Below are 18648 nucleotides of genomic sequence, written 5' to 3'. Positions count from 1 at the left end.
CTACTGATGATAGCATCGGTATCAAGTGTTACTTCAACAGTGCTATCTACTGTATATAGCATTAATACCAAGAGTTGGTTTAAAAGTGTTATCTACTGAAGATATCATCAATACCAAGAGTTACATCAACAGTGATATCTACTGCGGATAGCATTATTACCAAGAGTTGGTTTAACAGTGCTATCTACTGAAGATAGCATTAATACCAAGAGTTGGTTTAACAGTGTTATCTACTGCAGATAGCATCAATACCAAGAGTTACATCAACAGTGATATCTACTGCAGATAGCATTATTACCAAGAGTTGGTTTAACAGTGTTATCTACTGAAGATAGCATCAATACCAAGAGTTACATCAACAGTGCTATCTACTGCGGATAGCATTAATACCAAGAGTTGGTTTAACAGTGTTATCTACTGAAGATAGCATCAATACCAAGAGTTACATCAACAGTGCTGTCTACTGAAGATAGCATCAGTACAAAGAGGTGGTTTAACAGTGTTATCTACTGAAGGTAACATCAATACCAAGAGTTACTTCAACAGTGCTATCTACTGAAGATAGCATCAGTACCTAGAAATACTTCAACAGTGTTATCTACTGAAGATATCATCAATACCAAGAGTTACATCAATAGTGCTGTCTATGGATAGCATTAATACAAAGAGTTGGTTTAACAGTGTTATCTACTGAAGATAGCATCAATACCAAGAGTTACATCAACAGTGCTATCTACTGAAGATAGCATTAATACCAAGAGTTGGTTTAACAGTGTTATCTACTGGAGATAGCATCAATACCACTGTCAGTACAAAGTGTTACTTCAAAATCAAAAGTCCTATCTTAAGATAGCATCAGTACCAAAAATTACTACAAGAGTGCTAGCTACTGAAGTTAGCATCAGTACCAAGTGTTACTTCAGTAGTCCTATCTTTTAAAGATAACATCAGTACGGTCAGTACACAGTGTTAATTCAAAATCATAAGTCCTATCTTCTGAAGATAGCATCAATACCAAACATGAATCAAGAGTGCTATCTACTGAAGATAGCATCAGTATCAAGTGTTACTTCAGCAGTCCTATCTTCTGAAAGTAGCATCAGTACTATCAGTACAAAGTGTTACTTCAAAATCAAAATTCATATCTTCTGAAGATAGCATCAGTACCAAACATTACTTCAAGAGTTCTATCTACTAAAGATAGCATCAGTATCAGGTGTTACTTCAGCAGTCATATCGTCTGAAAATAGCATCAGTACTGTCAGTACAAAGTGTTACTTAAAAAGTGCTATGTACTGAAGTTAGCATCAGTACCAAGTGTTATTTCAGTAGTTCTATAAAAAAAGATATCAACAGTACTGTGCCATCAGTACACAGTGTTACTTCAAAATCAAAAGTCATATCTTCTGAAGATAGCATCAGTTCCAAGCATTATTCAAGAGTCCTATCTTCTGAAGATAGCATCAGTTCCAAGCATTATTTCAACAGTGCTATCTACTGAAGATAGCATCAGTTCCAAGTATTATTTCAACAGTGCTATCTAGTGAAGATAGCATCAGTACTAAGTGTTACTTTAACAGTGCTATCTACTGAAGATAGCATCAGTACCAAGTGTTACTTTTAGAGTGCTATCCACTGAAGATAGCATCAGTACCAAGTGTTACTTCAACAGTGCTATCTACTGAAAGTATCAATACCAAGAGTTCATTCAACAGTGCTATCTGCTGAAGATAGCAGCAATACCACAAGTTACTTAGCAGCAATACCACAAGTTACTTTGACAGTGCTATTTACTGACAATAGCATCAATGCCAGTTACTTCAACAGTGCTATCTACTGAAGTTAGCATTAGTACCAAGTGTTACTTCAGCAGTCCTATCTTCTAAAGATATCCTCAGTACTGTCAGTACACAGTGTTACTTCAAATTCAAAAGTCATATCTTCTGAAGATAGCATCAGTACCAAACATTACTTCAAGAGTACTATCTACTGAAGATAGCATCAGTATCAAGTGTTACTTCAACAGTTCTATCTACTGAAGTTAGCATCAGTACCCAGCAAACACAAAACGTTTTAGACATCATTCGCAAAAGGTTATTGTTATTAAAGGTTGTCAGAAAACGTTTAAATGTCAGGTTATATAAAGGGTATATTAAGAGTATAAAACGTTTTCATAACCTTAAAAAACATTTTTTGCTAATCTACTGCTCAGCAAACAAAAATGTTTTACAGAAAACGTTTAAATGTCGGGTTATATAAAGGGTATAAAACGTTTTAATAACATTGCAAAAACATTCTTGAAAACTTGATACAAAACATTCTAAACAGAATGTTATTTTTGGTTGAAAAAATATTTTGTGAAAAACGTTTGCCCAAAATATTTTCAATAACATTTTTAATTTTTTTTTCATGACCTTTATATAACCTGACATTTAAATGTTATTAAAAGGTTTTGAAAAAACATTTTAAGAACATTTCTGTGTTTGCTGAGTTCAAATATTTTAACAAAATGTTATTTAAGTATTGACACAATATTTGAAAAAAAAAAAAAAAAAAATAGTTTACAATAACATTTTTTGAAAACATTTAAAAATATAGTTGTAGTGTGTTTCCATACAAAACGTTTTAAAACGTTATCATGACCTTTATATAACCCGACATTTTAATGTTATTAAAACGTTTTTACCTAAACCAAAAGCCAAAATATTACTTATTTAAAACGTTTTTAAAACGTTTTTGTGTTTGCTGGGTACCAAGTGTTATTCAGCAGTTCTATCTTCTAAAGATAGCATAAGTACTGTCAGTACAAAGTGTTACTTCAAAATCAAAAGTCCTATCTTCTGAAGATAGCATCAGTACCAAACATTACTTCAAGAGTGCTATCTACTGAAGATAGCATCAGTACCATGAGTTACTTCAACAGTTCTATCTACTGAAATTAGCATCAGTACCAAGTGTTACTTTAACAGTGCTATCTACTGAAGATGGCATCAGTATCAAGTGTTACTTCAAAAGTGCTATCTACTGAAGTTAGCATCAGTACCAAGTGTTATTCAGCAGTTCTATATTCTAAAGATAGCATAAGTACTGTTAGTACAAAGTGTTACTTCAAAATCAATAGTCCTATCTTCTGAAGATAGCATCAATACCAAACATTACTTCAGGAGTGCTATCTACTGAAGATAGCATCAGTATCAAGTGTTACTTCAACTTTGCTATATACTGAAGATAGCATCAGTATCAGGTGTTACTTCAGCAGTCCTATCTTCTGAAATTAGCATCAGTACTATCAGTACAAAGTGTTACTTCAAAATCAAAATTCATATCTTCTGAAGATAACATCAGTACTAAACATCAAGAGTTCTATCTACTAAAGATAGCGTCAGTATCAAGTGTTACTTCAGCAGTCCTATCGTCTGAAAATAGCATCAGTACTGTCAGTACAAAGTGTTACTTAAAAAGTGCTATGTACTGAAGTTAGCATCAGTACCAAGTGTTATTTCAGCAGTTCTATAAAAAAAGATATCAACAGTACTGTGCCATCAGTACACAGTGTTACTTCAAAATCAAAAGTCATATCTTCTGAAGATAGCATCAGTTCCAAGCATTATTCAACAGTCCTATCTTCTGAAGATAGCATCAGTTCCAAGCATTACTTCAACAGTGCTATCTACTGAAGATAGCATCAGTACTAAGTGTTACATTAACAGTGCTGTCTACTGAAGATAGCATCAGTACCTAGAGTTACTTCAACAGTGCTATCTACTGAAGAGAGCATCAGTACCTAGAGTTACTTCAACAGTGCTATCTACTGCAGATGGCATCAGTACCTAGAGTTACTTGGACAGTACTTTCTACTCAAGATAGCTACAGTACCATGAGTTTCTTCAACAGTGCTATCTGATGAAGATAGCATTAATGCCATGAGCTGCTTAAATGGTATTAATACGATAGCATTAATGCCATGAGCTGCTTAAATGGTATTAATACTGAATATAGCATCAATGAAAGGACTAAAACGCATCTGACGTCAGAGCAAAAGCGTGCTGTAATTGGTTGCCGACCTGCGCAGTACAACAATTTCTGTCTAGTTGTCAGAAATGTCTTTTTATCTCTGTCTTTCATTATATCAGTACCATCACCTTCTGTTTGAAGCATAACGATCATGAGCCACTGAAGATAACAAGGAGCTATATTAAGTGTGTTATCTACTGAAGATAGCATCAATAATGAAATATTTTAACATTGTTACATACTGTAAATAGCATCAGTTGTCAAAATCTCTGTCTACAGTCGTTGCTGCTTTTTTATTTACACACAGTTCCCAGGGACTTGATAAGTTCAATCACACTCGTCCATCATAGCCAATTTAGCCAATTACAGCAATTCCAACTTAGACAATCACAGCGATGCCAATTTAGCCAATTACAGCAATTGCAATTGTCTGCTTGAACAATCAGACACTAGTTAAGGTATAGCATGCATTGCCCCATTCCATTTGAAATCCATACCCACTTGTGGAAGATTCTGGAATTCCAACCAAATTCAACCATTTAAATAATTCCAGATTCAACCATTTTCATCCATAAAACGTGGAAAAGCTGTAAGAAATTTTGGATTTCCAAACAAAATATACTCATTTGAGGCTAAATTTTCAACTGATATAAAAGTAGCAAAATATCTCAGCTGGATTGACCATAAGGTAGGTGTATGGATTTAAACTGGAATAGCCCAGTAGTCTCATCCCCAGAGGCATAGTTCAGTCACCTCTATGAATCAAAGCACAAAAGTTGACCTCAAGTTGTTGAGTATGAGCTCTTGTACCCAAGATAGGCAAAGGTCATTCTATGGATGTATAGGCATATTGGGTTAAAGAATTGCATCCTGAGAGGTGAATATCGTACTTCCTATTGCATGTTGTGTTCTCTAATCCTCTATTACAGTCTTCAAATTTGAATTGTTATTTCATCATGATAGCAGATTGAAAAATGAAATTATATTTGAACAACATGTATGAATTGTTTGATCATTTCTATGTGTTTTCACTCATAAGCAACATACTATTCAGGCATGCTGCATACCAAACCTTGGTGTATAATTCGGACATGTTATACACCAAACCTTGGTGTATAATGGGCTATTCCAGATGTATTCCACACCCCCCCTATGGAAGACATTTAAAAAAAATACAATTCCAGCTGGAATTGAGATGTGTCTAGAATTCCAGCAGTCATTTTTAGCAAAGATTCCAGCTGGAGGGTATGGAAGACATTGAGATTAGGTGAAATTCCGGCTGCTAAAATAAACGAAAAAACAAGAGTGGGGATTGTGAAAGGCCATGATGTGCCTATGGAAGACATTCACATTTCTTAATATTCCGGCTGGAAAATGGTCAAAAATGCTCCAATTCCAGCAGAATCTTCACTTATGATCACCATTTCGATTAACCTATGAAAGACATTTACTTGAATTCTGGCTGGAAACAAAAGATGTTCTAATTCCAGCTGGAACCCTATGGAAGACATTTACATTTACGTGAATTCCGGCTGGCCATATTAGACATATTACCACAATTCCGGCAGTGTCTTCCATGGGTTTTTCCTGACATGTGAATTCCGGCTGTCAATTTAGCCCCGAATTCCGGAAGTGTCTTCCATAGGGGGGGTGCGGAATACATCTGGAATAATTCACACATGTTATGCACCAAACCGCAATGTATAATTCAGATATGTTATACTCCATGCCAGCATCAGAATTCTGTTATTGTGGGATAAAATGAGTTGGCTTTAAATTCCCCTTGATAAGGAAATTGCTGGTCCTAAATGTGCCTTTTGCTATATGAAGGCCGATAATTATTGAGCAGACTCCCAACAAATTGATTTACCAATAATGTTTAAGTATGTAATCTATTTAATTTGTCTGCGACCTTGTCATTACCGGATACAGAACATAGACAGGGACTTGTGATTGTCACATGGTAAAATTCTGTGGAATCAAAATTCATCAAAACTTGCATGTATAGGGGCAAACAAACATTTCATATTAGTAATTTTTGAATATCCAGCAATCTGCAAACAAATTTTGCACAATTGTAAGAGCTCTGTGCGACCCACACAATTTGAAAAGTTCTGCACAAACCTCACACATTGTGCAATTTATGACAAATATGGACGATTTGTGGTTAAATTTTATCTGAATATGAACAATCTTAGAAAATGTTCCACATAATCTGCAATATTCCATTCAATTCCCTGTAATCTTTAAAAAAATACCAATCTCACACATTTCAGTTCAGTTCAGTTTGATTTGACCACACATCAAAATAAATCATACAGAGCAGTATATCAATTATTATTTGTTTCTAAATCAGTACAATTTGATGCAATTTGCTGGAAAAAATACAATGAATAATACTTTATAATCTCTAAAAACAATTTAAAAAAGCATGGAACCTGTCCAAGAAACCTTTAAAGGTTCCATGCTATCTGCAATTTTTTTCCACATGTGTCATGTGCCCCTTGGCATTACATAAATCATGTGGCCCTTGGCATATGTAGATATATGTCTTATCAACTAAGGAAATATCTAATACAAATACAGTGACAGTAATAGATACTTCCGATGTAAGTACATGCCTGGAAGGTATATACTAGACATTAAATGTGATTTGTCTGATGTTATCAAGCTCATGCATTGTAGCTTTGACTAAAACAAACATGCGTTTCTATGAAATATAGTGTGGTCTTGTTACAGCAATAAGATAATTACATTAGTATTGACAATCTTGTATTTATGTTGAATCCATACTGCTGCTTACATGACAGCTAAAAATGAAACATCTGATTTAACCAGCCCAAAGGAAGCAATTTTGAAAATGGAGATATTTCGAGAGTTCAGAACCAGAAAGCTGTAACTCACTATGATTAACTCTCACAAAATGAGCATAAAGTTGGCTCCTTGCTTTGGTCTTCAAAAATCGATATTTCCTCGAAATTGTTGAGCACAATTTGGTGCTGTAGGTTCCATGCGATCTGCATTTGTTATCACACATATCATGTGCCTCTTGGCATTACATAAATCACGTGTCCTTTGGCATATGTAGATATATGTCCAATCAACTAAGGAAATATCTAATAAAAATACAGTGACAGTAATAGATACTTCCGATGTAAGTACATGCCTGGAAGGTATATACTAGACATTAAATGTGATTTGTCTGATGTTATCAAGCTCATGCATTGTAGCTTTGACTAAAACAAACATGCGTTTCCATGAAATATAGTGTGGTCTCGTTACAGCAATAAGATAATTACATTAGTATTGACAATCTTGTATTTATGTTGAATACATACTGTTGTTTACATGACAGTAATGGATGTTTGACATCCACAAATGAGACATCATCCGATTGAACTAGCCCAAAGGAGGCAATTTTGATGATTTAGATATTAGCATTATCATACACTACCGGCTATTTTGATTGGTTACACAGGCCGTATCATGTAATGAGCGAATCAGAGATAATGGTAAGAATAGTCAGTAGGGCTGAAGGGGATTAAGACGACTGAATCCATAAGTCGTCTACACATGTATTTGTGTTATACTTGCAGTGATGACTTGCAGTGATGCTTGCAGTCATGACTTCGCAGCCCTTGCGAAGTTAACCATGCAGACGGTGCGGACGCATCGTTGTTAAATGGTGATGAACAAGGGTGAAACATGATTGAATCCTTACTTAAGGCATTTTTAGACATGCAGTATTGGTCAAGCAAGTGTATTATTACTGAACTATACATTAGATCTAGTCTACTTGGTTGCAAAGTTATCAGCTGTTTATGCCAATTTTCTTAATATTTTCTATTTTTGTGCTCCCTGATTTGACTGGTACCTTAATTTCACATTTGCTGTTTTTGGACTGATTAGATTAGACCATGTCTAATAAAAATCCCTGTTTTTTTAAAAGATTTTAGACAGGTTCTTATATTTATACTGAATGACGTGAGGCTATCAAGCAGGAATGGGGGCTATCAGACAGGCTATAAAGTTCACAATTTACCACTGAAAGTTCTGGAAGGAGTGTTAAATTCCTTTTTTTTAATGTCAATGCAGGGTATCAAGATCACATCAAAAATTAAGAAAAGGTAGCAAAATCAGAGTTTCTTCTACAGAAATGTGTCATTTGGTAGGAAATCAAAGTTCAGTTGCCATTAGTACCAGTTTTGCCATTAGTACCAGCTGGTCCCAGATGAGAGTTGTTATTACTATTTTGGTCCAGTAAAAGGATCCTTTTATAGAGTTGTTTTCTACAAGTGTGAGAAGCAAAGTGAGGTACACTCACCTCCATGATCAATTAATCAATGGTATTAATGATGTTTTCCATAGCAACACTGTGAAAGAAACTTTATATAGTATATACTAACATAGCACTATTCAATCTACCAATTGCACTAATGTTGTCTTTAATATAACACTATTAAAATATAGCTCATAGCACAGATGTTATCATCAGTAGATGGCAATGTTAGTGTAACAAGTAAAACCAGCCTTTTCAGTAAAAATAGCATCAATACCAAGAGTTACTTCAACAGTGTTATATCTACTGAAGATAGCATCAGTACCATGAGTTACATCAACAGTGCTATCTACTGAAGGTAGCATCAATACCAAGAGTTACTTCAACAATTTACTGCAGATAGCATCAGTACCAAGTGTTACTTCAACAGTGCTAGCTACTGAAGATAGTATTAGCACCAACAGTTATTTCAACAGTGCTATCTACTGTTGATAGGTTGTGGATGACATAATAGGTATGCTATCTACTGATGATAGGGTGTGGATGACATACTAGGTATGCTATCTACTGATGATAGGGTGTGGATGACATACTAGGCATGCTATCTACTGATGATAGGGTGTGGATGACATACTAGGTATGCTATCTACTGATGATAGGGTGTGGATGACATACTAGGTATGATATCTACTGTTGATAGGGTGTGGATGACATACTAGGTACGCTATATACTGGATTTGTGAAGCAAAAAATGTTTGAATTATGGTCAAATTATAATATAATTTCATAACTTAATCTTGGAATTTTTTAAGTAGGGTGACGGTTTAAAGCTATCATTATAGGCAGATGTTGGTGGCCATACTTTAGGGTATATGATGTATTGTTGGTCGAAGCAGCAAAAAAAATGTAGTTCACAGCATCTTGCGAATGGTAGTGAGCTTTAGCAAAAATTACATTGCTCAATTCATAGCGAGCATGAATATATACTTTTGTAGGTCCTGTGGTTCTTGAGTTATATTGTAAAGAGGGGCTGAAACAACAACACTTTTGTAAAATGTACATAACTTTTTTCAAATAAGTTTTCAAAGTATATGATTTGTAGAATGAACTTTTGCAAAACTCCAAAGTGTTATTTTTCAATAATAGATTGATTCAGATAATGAAAATCGATTTTTTTTTGGCTGCTTCGACCAACAATACCTCGTATACCCTTAAAGAGGTTTAACAGTAGCATTTATCAGCTTGTGCGCCTGAATTCTTTAAATGATGTCAGGAAGTTGTGCCTATTTGTGTCATGATGAAGGGGAATGAGTCAGATGTCACTAATATTGTTTTTAGTATCGATTTTAATGGGGTTTGCATCAAAATGTAGCATTCGTAAAATGCCAGAAAATGATGTACAAAACATCGAATTGAAACTTGCCAACATGTGACTCATTCCCTTTGATTATGTCACATTTTAGGTTGGACAAGCTGTAGTTGTTTTGTTTGCTTGCTGACTGCTATACACTAGCTATAAGGCTTTCTTAGAAATGGACATCAGGGGGCGGATATTTAGTGATTTAATTTATCCTCTGAGGAGCACACTATATCATTTAATGGGGTCATTTGTTTTGCATTTTGTTAAAACCAAGTCTAGTTGTTGTCTCCTCATGAATACTTTGTACAATTTGTTATTCTCCTTAATCTTGGGGGGGGCTTATAGATGGATGTAGAAATGCATTCAGGGTTGAAATTCAAATGATGAAATCCCACTCTTGGGAGAACCTGTTTTCTTGATGAAGCTAGGACTATTTTAGAAGATAAACTTTTATATGCTGCGTTGGTTTAATACAACAATCAGCCCACATAATTTTTGTGGCATTTGTTTTTCAACATTATACAGCTACACTGAAAACAAAAGCTTGTTTTTCGTTGTGTTCTACTAATTTAAATTAGTAAAATAAACTGCTTGAGCGCATGCTACCAGTTTTACGATGTCTTACGATATATGTATACTAAGCGGATGTATGCAAGACTCGTAAATGAAGGAATAATAGTTGTGGAGTAGGTCCTACTAATTGGATTTGGAAGTTCTACGACAATGCAACATTTAGTACAGCATCGATAGTTCGTCGAACTCGTTGTACCATTTGGTTTTACAAATCTCTGGTGGTTTTACGATGTTTTAAACATTCCCGCTGTTTCGATCATGTGTTCGTGCTTGCAGACGACTGACCAAGTAGCGGTTGTGCAGCGACAAACTTGAAAGTGGAAAACTATGCTAACAGTTAATATTTCAAGTTATTTCTCTCAAAATGAGCACTAGATATTGTATTGATGGTGTAAGCTTCTTTTCTGTATGATCAGAAATGCTGTGACACATGTACAGTGTGGTCGTAATGACTAAAAGTCTTTAAGCTTACATGCGATGTGACACAGCATCATGACTTTTAATAATAATAATAATTTATAATAAGAAATATTACCTGTTAGCATAGTTTTCCACCTTCACAACCATCGTACATCACATTTGTACAATTGATTCGTTCAACCAGACAAACAAGTTCTAAACTTTGTTGAGCCTGTCGAACTAACCAAGATTAGTAGAAAGAGACATTGTTACGATATTATTACGTTAGTACGGCAGGTTTGAAATTCGTAAAGCATATGCCGTACGAACAGTTTCATTGGTAAAGCAGACTTGTTCGGCATACCCAACCAATATAATAGCATCGCTAAACATGCTTTACAAATCACTAATTAGTAGAACGAGACATCGTTTTTACTAACTTTTATTTAGTAGAACTTACAAAATAATGTTTTCAGTGTAAAACTAATTCTGATATACTTGTAAATGTTTATTATATACCATGATAGGGAAAATAACTCGGCAGAAAACAAACAATGTCTGTAAATTTCTTTAACACTTAGGCCTAATACTTAGTAGTTTAACTATAGGTGCATTTTTTCATTATATTTTGTCTTCCTTTTTTCAAAAGTGCCTTGTGAGGTGGGCCAATTATTTTCCTGTGCAAGTTGGGTCATTTGTTTATTTCAAATACTATCATCCCCCTCAGAATATAATGGTATATTCCAAATTCCAACCAAGTAGGTTAGTATCATTAAGATTGAAATTTGTTTTTTACCAACATGGTTGCCAAACCCGCGATTTGGTAGCCTAATTGGGCGACTTTTGAAGATTTTCCCGACTTTTGACAATTTCCTGTCCCATAGAAACCAATGGTTAAAAAAAAAATTGGGCGACTTTTCAACATTGGCTCCTGCGACTTCCGATAGTTTCCTGTCCCATAGAAACCAATGGTAAACAGAAAAATTGGGTGACTTTTCGATTATTTGACCCGCGATTCGAGCTGAAATCTTTTGGCAACCCTGTTTACCAATCCTTCAAGCTGCCATCATGGCCATTCAATGTATCATGCCAATGTCAGTAGCAATTTACGTGTACATTGTACACTACCTTTAACCAAACCTGCCATTTAAGTAACTGAAACTCATCTCACTTATTGCAATCATGTCATGTCAGTGTATATTACCCAACACAGTAACTCCACCAACTCTTCCCCATTCCTTTCAGGTCATAAGGAGTACAAAATGTTTGCAAATATGTGACATGATCAAGAGGAATGAGTCGGATGTCGCTAATATTGTTTTTGAGATATTGGCAAAAACAGTGTTCAAATTCTTTTGTTTTATATTGTTTTCAGCCATTGATAAATTGCTCATAACTCGGTAACCAGATGTCCGATTTTGATGGGGTTTGCATCAAAATGTAGCATTTATACATTGCCAGAAAATGATGTAAAAAACTTCTACTTTGTGACTCATTCCTAAAATGTAATAACTATGATGAAGATCATTGAACATGTTGAATGGGACATTCTAGTTGAAATCCATATACCCCCCCTATGGATCTTAATCTCCCACACGGAGTGTGAATTTCAAACTGGGTTATCTGGGTGATTGCAGTTGAAATCAACCCTGTATGTGGGAGATTTAAGGTCCTACATTCGACAGGGGGTGTGCGGATCTCAACTGGAATGCTAACTTGCATAAGCAGATATAACTTTGTAGAAGCATTATAGTGTGTCAACGTAGTGTGCTTGTTGTATCCATTGAAAACCTGTACAAAACATTTGTATGTTAAACTGTGTAGCCTCATTCAGCTTGAAATGTTGATGTTGGTAGAATTAATTCAATCTAAACAACCAGACATACAATTTAATTGGATAAATCAATGTTGTCGCCAAAACTAATATGAGATGACCTTGAATGTTCTCTAATACTCCTAGTGGATGTCAATCAGGGGAATATTTTTTGTTAATTGCTATGCAAGATTTTGTGCCCTTTTCTAAAAAATGAATCATTTCCCCAAATGTGAGGCTAGGATAAATGTTCATAATGCAGTACCTTATAGTAAGTGTTTTTTAAAAACATTTGTTAAAGAATTTTCTTTCTTTCATGTAAGTCAAAAAAGATTTGTAGGTTACTAAAATATGAAAAATAAATTATCACTTGAACATTGGGCATAAGTAAACTGATTAAACACACAATATTGTAGCTTTGAAAATGCTATTATTAGCTGAGTAACCAATCAAAAAAGGGCTTTTAGATACATTAGCACTTGTAAGCAAATTCCTCTTCAGTCCTCCTGACAATTCTTACCATATCTCTGATTGGCTCAATACATGATATATCCCCCTTTGTAACCAATCAAAATAGTTAAGAGGCTGATAATAAATTCAAAGCTAAGGAGGCAGCTATTACACAGGACTGTGTTATTACAGCAGCCCAGTGTCTTCAAGCTTAGTAGTAATTTAAACCAAGTTTTCACACTAATGAATCAAGATTTCCTTATTTGGTAAGATGAGAAGAGTGATAAATGGCCAAATAAATTACTAATAAAATAGGGACAGGTGTGAGAGTGAAATTAAAAGAGGGTCAGCAGAAAAGGAGTGTGAAGTATTGTGACTTCGCTAGCATGGCATTAATGTTGGTTGCTATGAGAATAATTTTAGGCTTGATGGAGTAAGATATTTTGTGAAGAAGAGGCTTTTTGTGTTTTATATAGACTATAAGTAATCATTTACAATGGCATACTGGTGGGCAAAAGGTCCAAAGGTCCAAACAAATTTGAAAACACATTTGTTCCAAAATGCTTTTAATTGACTCTTTGCATATCATGAACTATACAACACTGATGAACTGTTTTTGTTATTAATTGTTATAATATGTTTGTATCATTGTACATTGGTTTGTTTTTTGCAAAGCGCCATGAGCGTCTCTCGACGGATACCGGCGCTTTATTAAGTGTACATTATTATTATTATTATTATTAAAGTGGCAAGATTGTCCCACTAATATACTACCAAAATTACTTCCAGGTCATATTTTGGTCTTTAACAGACTGAAAAGAAGATACATATATATACTGCAATTTTTGGTTAATGTGTCACAGTATTTTATGCAAAGAGGGTTGTACTTCTACCCTGTTGAGTATAATACCACCCTTTGTTTCCCTTTATGTAGTAGATTTTATATTGTGATTTGCACTTGTTTTTAGGCTGCTGTTAAAGTTCTAATCCATCTCACCTTTAAATTTCAGTACCGTGTACAAGATAATTGCCATTATAGTCACTACAAGTAAATATGTACTCTTTCTTAACTCAAGATGAATGAGAAATATAACTAAGTAAGAATGTCTAAAATTAGCCATTTTACTCCAGTAAAGCACTTTTTCAGTCAAGCACATACTAACTGTAAACCCATATGTAAGGCATCACACTTCCCCTCACGTACCACCTGCAAATATAAAACAGGTAAACTCGCTTTTTAGAGTCGAGCAAAAAACACAAAAACCAGTCTGTACTTTACTGCCTCAGTTCTTCTAAACACTCAAGTTAGACTAGGTACTCCCCATAGTGCCCCACGTACACCTGAGTCCCTTGTATTTGTTTCATAGTGCATAGTTTAAAATGATATAGAGTTACACCACTGCCATGTAACACTTGGCTATTCCTGTTGAAATCCATACACCCCTATGGAAGACATGACCTTAATCTTCCACACCGGGGTGTGAATTTCAAATGGGGGTTACCTGAATGGGTGACTACATTTGAAATCTACACCCCCTGTGTGGGAGAATGAGGTCATGTCTTCCATAGGGGGTGTATGGATTTCAACAGGAATAGCCTAATTTTAAGTGTTATTGACATCAAATTTTGTCTTGGGCAATATTTAAGTTTTGATTATAAGCAGTGTGTGTAGGTAAGTCAAGAGATATTACTTTGTCATTTTCAATGTGTTTATTTTTTTAAACAACATCGCTGTGAAAAGGAGGATATATTTATCAGTTTGGTTTTTAAATTCACCCAGCATCACATAACACATTTAGGAATCCTAATTTTAGGCTTGTTTACTAAAGATTGGTAGGCTAATGCACGATCAATATGGGGAAGGAATTTCAATGATATGCATTTCTTTATCTCTTTATTGCTAGTCATTCACCTCACAGACTGAAACATGCCAATATCTAAAACAGCGGTGTGGTTAGTGAAAAGAGTTCGCATTTCAAGAAAATGTCAAAGTAGGTCAACAGTGGTCAGATATAATATATCTGAACACTGTTGACCTACTTTGACATTCACATGAGGTATGTCAGTGTTTTAGGTTGCAAATGTGAAGGCCTGCTTGAGGATGACAACGTGTGATAGCTAGAATCATAGTCTCATAGACCGTGAAGAGATGGATGGTCATCTGGATCATAATTCTATAGGAATTTCATATTCTGCTGAGACCATGTACGTCTCACGCGCATCTGTTGGCTCAGCATGTTTGAAAGAAGCGGCATTCAATCGAAGTACATACTTTGTCTCTGCCGCAGTTACGGCTGTGATGTAAACTATGTTGTTGCAAAACAATTATGGTTACAAGAAATGCCACGGTAAAAACTGCTTATTTGATTCAGTTTGCAGATAATTAAATAAAAACAATATCTGTAACTCTGGTATCGAATAAGTTTAACTTTGCGTTATATAACCCCCCCTGTCTCAACGTCATTCTTGCATGGAGGCTCAGAGCACAATATTCCATTGGTTTGCGACTGATAATGCAATTGAGTGGACGATAGTTGCGTTATTGACCTTTTGTACGGAAAATCGATTCAATGGCAGGTTTGAAGACTATCTTGTCTTTGTGTTCAGGTGAGACGATCATAGCTTCAAAGGATATGCTGCAGATGACTGTCCAAATGCACACACACACACATCCTTGCCATTCCGCTAGTGTACCCAGATGAAATGACAGTTACGATTACGAACAGACCTTGATTTTTATCCACAGTGACATGCAGTTTCACCCGGTTACATAATCTATTGAAATCTAGACTTATTTATTCACCTCCGTCAAGCAAGAAATCATTCAAATGTATTGGAATTGTATAAATAATTACAAAGCATCTCTTCACAATGCTAACCTAGATTCAGTGAAAAGAAATGTGTCAAGTTTAGTTTGCTTACATAAGATGCTCAGCTGAGATAACCACAATGATGCATTATCAATAAGTAAAGTGGCATCAATGTCCAACAACTGGGATGTGTGTCAGATATAGGACAAGGCTAAGTGAGTGAGTGGTGCCCTTTTTTAATTTCCTTTCTAAGGCAAAGAAAATCATGTGGTGGTTTCACATATATAATACAAAAACCGAGATGAGAGATTTGATAAGATTCAATATGCCCAAATTGGTGATTTGTATATTTGACAGCATAAAATTCAGAGCACAAAACTCAAAATATACATTTTGTATCTCTGATTTATTTTGTGGAGCATTTGCAATATTACAAGAAACCTGTATACTGTATAAGTGGTAATTTTCGTGTACAGTTATTTTCGCGATTTGCAATGAGAGACACGCTGAAAAAAAACCTGCATTGTGGCATTATAATAAAGTTAAGTACATTTTAACTTGGAAATGCAAGAATCAAGAATATAACTTACTGCAATGCAAGTGCATCGTAGTATGAACGGACCTTTTTACTCGGGTGATAGAGGTCCCTGGTTCAATTCCCAGTGGAGACAAATATCCAAAATAATTACTTGCTCTCTCCACTAGTGCATGTGAATTGTGGTGCAGGTGTAAAGGATGACAAAGACCTCGTATACAGTTCCGATCAGGGAATGCCTGCATTCTATGTAAATCTATGGTGTTCTGAGCTGAACATATAATTTTTTACAAGGTTCCTTTTCAGCGTAAACCATCGCATATATATGTGCGACGTCAAGCGTGTGCATTGGACCTTGTGCAAAATAATACACGCTGGACGGCTAGCAGTACGCTTAATTTGTAAAAGGAAATCTGAATAACAGAATAGTATGGATGCACATGCCAGTGGCAGACTGGGCAGATTCAGTTATTGCGGTTGAAATCCATACACCCCCATTGCAAGATATGACACGAATCTGCCACATAGGGGTGTAGATTATTTGAAATTCACACCCCCTGTGTGGAAGATTAAAGTCATGTCTTCCATAGGGGGTGTATGGATTTCAACTGGAATAGCCCATTGATCAGGGTTCTTTGTAGCATAAACACATCTTCTGCAAAAACAGACATAATAGCAGCCATTCCACCCCACTGCATGTGATTTTTTGCCAGATTTATCTTTCACGCACACTTGTTTCATAAGATGACCTTTATATTTCTTATCTTTGTTTTTTGTCATATTTGATCAATATCTGTAAATAGAAACTAGTCAACATGTCCCTGGGAAACATATTGTTTTAAATCTTATTTATAGGCAAGTCGGATTAAAGCTAGCTCAGCTTCTGAGGCAGCTCAGATGAGTCCCCAATAAAGTTGTTATCTTATACCTATGCCGGGGGTGGGTGGGGGTGGCACATCACAAATTTTTGGATGGTATGCTCCCCTGGAATTTTGGGGTGGTGGGTCTTTGGGAGCTGATTTAATTTATCTTTGACAATAAATTGTCTAGCTTACGCCTTTATTTATTAAATTTATTTACATATATTGTGTTAAATAAAAACAAACATTGAAACACTGTAATAATCTCTGATAATTTTTAAGAAATTCATAGTAATTTTGATTTTTTTTTATCATTAATTTTCTTTCAGCCTGAACCAGGATTTGAAAGTCGTCCAGATCGAATCCTTGCCTCTTCTAGATACCTCAAAGTAACCTCGTGCCTTCTACATGGCCTTGGAGATTCTTACGAGAACAAATATACCTCACAAGTGAAATGGACACGATTATGGCGAGTCCTTGAAGCCGCCAAAGCAACGTATTACGGAACCAAAGAAAATACCGGCTGTTACCATGACTGTGGTCCACATGGATCATGTAGGTGCTCTGTTTGTGTTGCCGGGGGCAACAAGAAAGCATGTATGCCACCAAAATGCCCTGAATGCAGCTCAGATATCTATTTTTATTACCTCCTTGCCAAAGCTCTGCTAATCTGTTTCATAGTGCAATTAATGATTTCTATCGTACATTTAGTCGTGATTTTCAAATCCAAGTACAGATACCAATTACAGAGAACAGGTTGCAACTGTTGTTTGTGTTTTCCATGATAGTTGCACATTTCCCAAAGGAAAACTACTAGACTCGATGTAGTCTACATGCCTGGAGAAGATGCTTGTATTTAGGAATGCCTCCGCTGGTTCACTTCATCTTTTCTATCATCTGCCTTGTTGTGTTAAGTGCTTTATGTGTGCGATGGTTTGAGGAGCCAATGAAGATAGTGAACGCTGTATTGAAAGAGGAATTAAATCCGTCTGATCATCTTATGGTTACTGCAGTGCTGGAAACTATGTAATCAAATAGGGTATAATATGGAACAGGTAATTAAGTATATCCAAATGAATAAATTGGACAAAATTAGCTGAGATACTCACCAAAGAAGTGTAAGTTTTGTGATTTAAAGGGTAGATGTGCAAAACGTTTTCCAATTAATAGCTCATATCTTCTACAGTATGTATGCCTGAATGGGCTATTCCATCTAAAATACATATACCCCTATGGATGATATGACCTTAATTACCCATACAGGGGGTGTGAATTTCAAATGGGATTACTGAATGGGGTAACTCTATTTCAAATTTACACCCCCTGTGGGGGAGATTAAGGTTGTGTCATCCATAGGTGGTGTATGGGTTTCAAATTGAATAGCCTAATGGTCTGACATCTCTAAATTAGGGTAGTATCGGAAACTAGAATTAACATGTTGTACTCAAATGCAAATTTGCAATTTACACAAGGCAGATCAAAATGCACTTTAAAGCAGTATGTGTAATAAATATTTTTTGCAGGTTTTAAAATTTGTGGCTGCCTGTTAGACCAC

At 35.5% G+C, this 18648-nt stretch overlaps 1 protein-coding gene across 1 annotated transcript in view; it reads left to right on the top strand.

Annotated features, from left to right (window-relative positions):
- Positions 1–17996, top strand: part of LOC140171194 (uncharacterized) — a 147945-nt gene extending 129949 nt beyond the window's left edge. The window contains exon 7 of the mRNA XM_072194404.1: positions 17423–17996. Coding sequence (XP_072050505.1) covers positions 17423–17878 — 456 coding nt within the window. The 3' untranslated portion in view covers positions 17879–17996. The remainder of the gene's footprint in view (positions 1–17422) is intronic.
- The last annotated feature ends 652 nt before the right edge of the window (positions 17997–18648 follow it).

The sequence above is a fragment of the Amphiura filiformis genome, chromosome 15, assembly GCF_039555335.1.
Source record: "Amphiura filiformis chromosome 15, Afil_fr2py, whole genome shotgun sequence".
NCBI classification, from domain to species: Eukaryota; Metazoa; Echinodermata; class Ophiuroidea; order Amphilepidida; family Amphiuridae; genus Amphiura; species Amphiura filiformis.
Note: the sequence above shows the minus strand (reverse complement) of the source record. Positions and strands in the feature narration are given on the sequence as shown.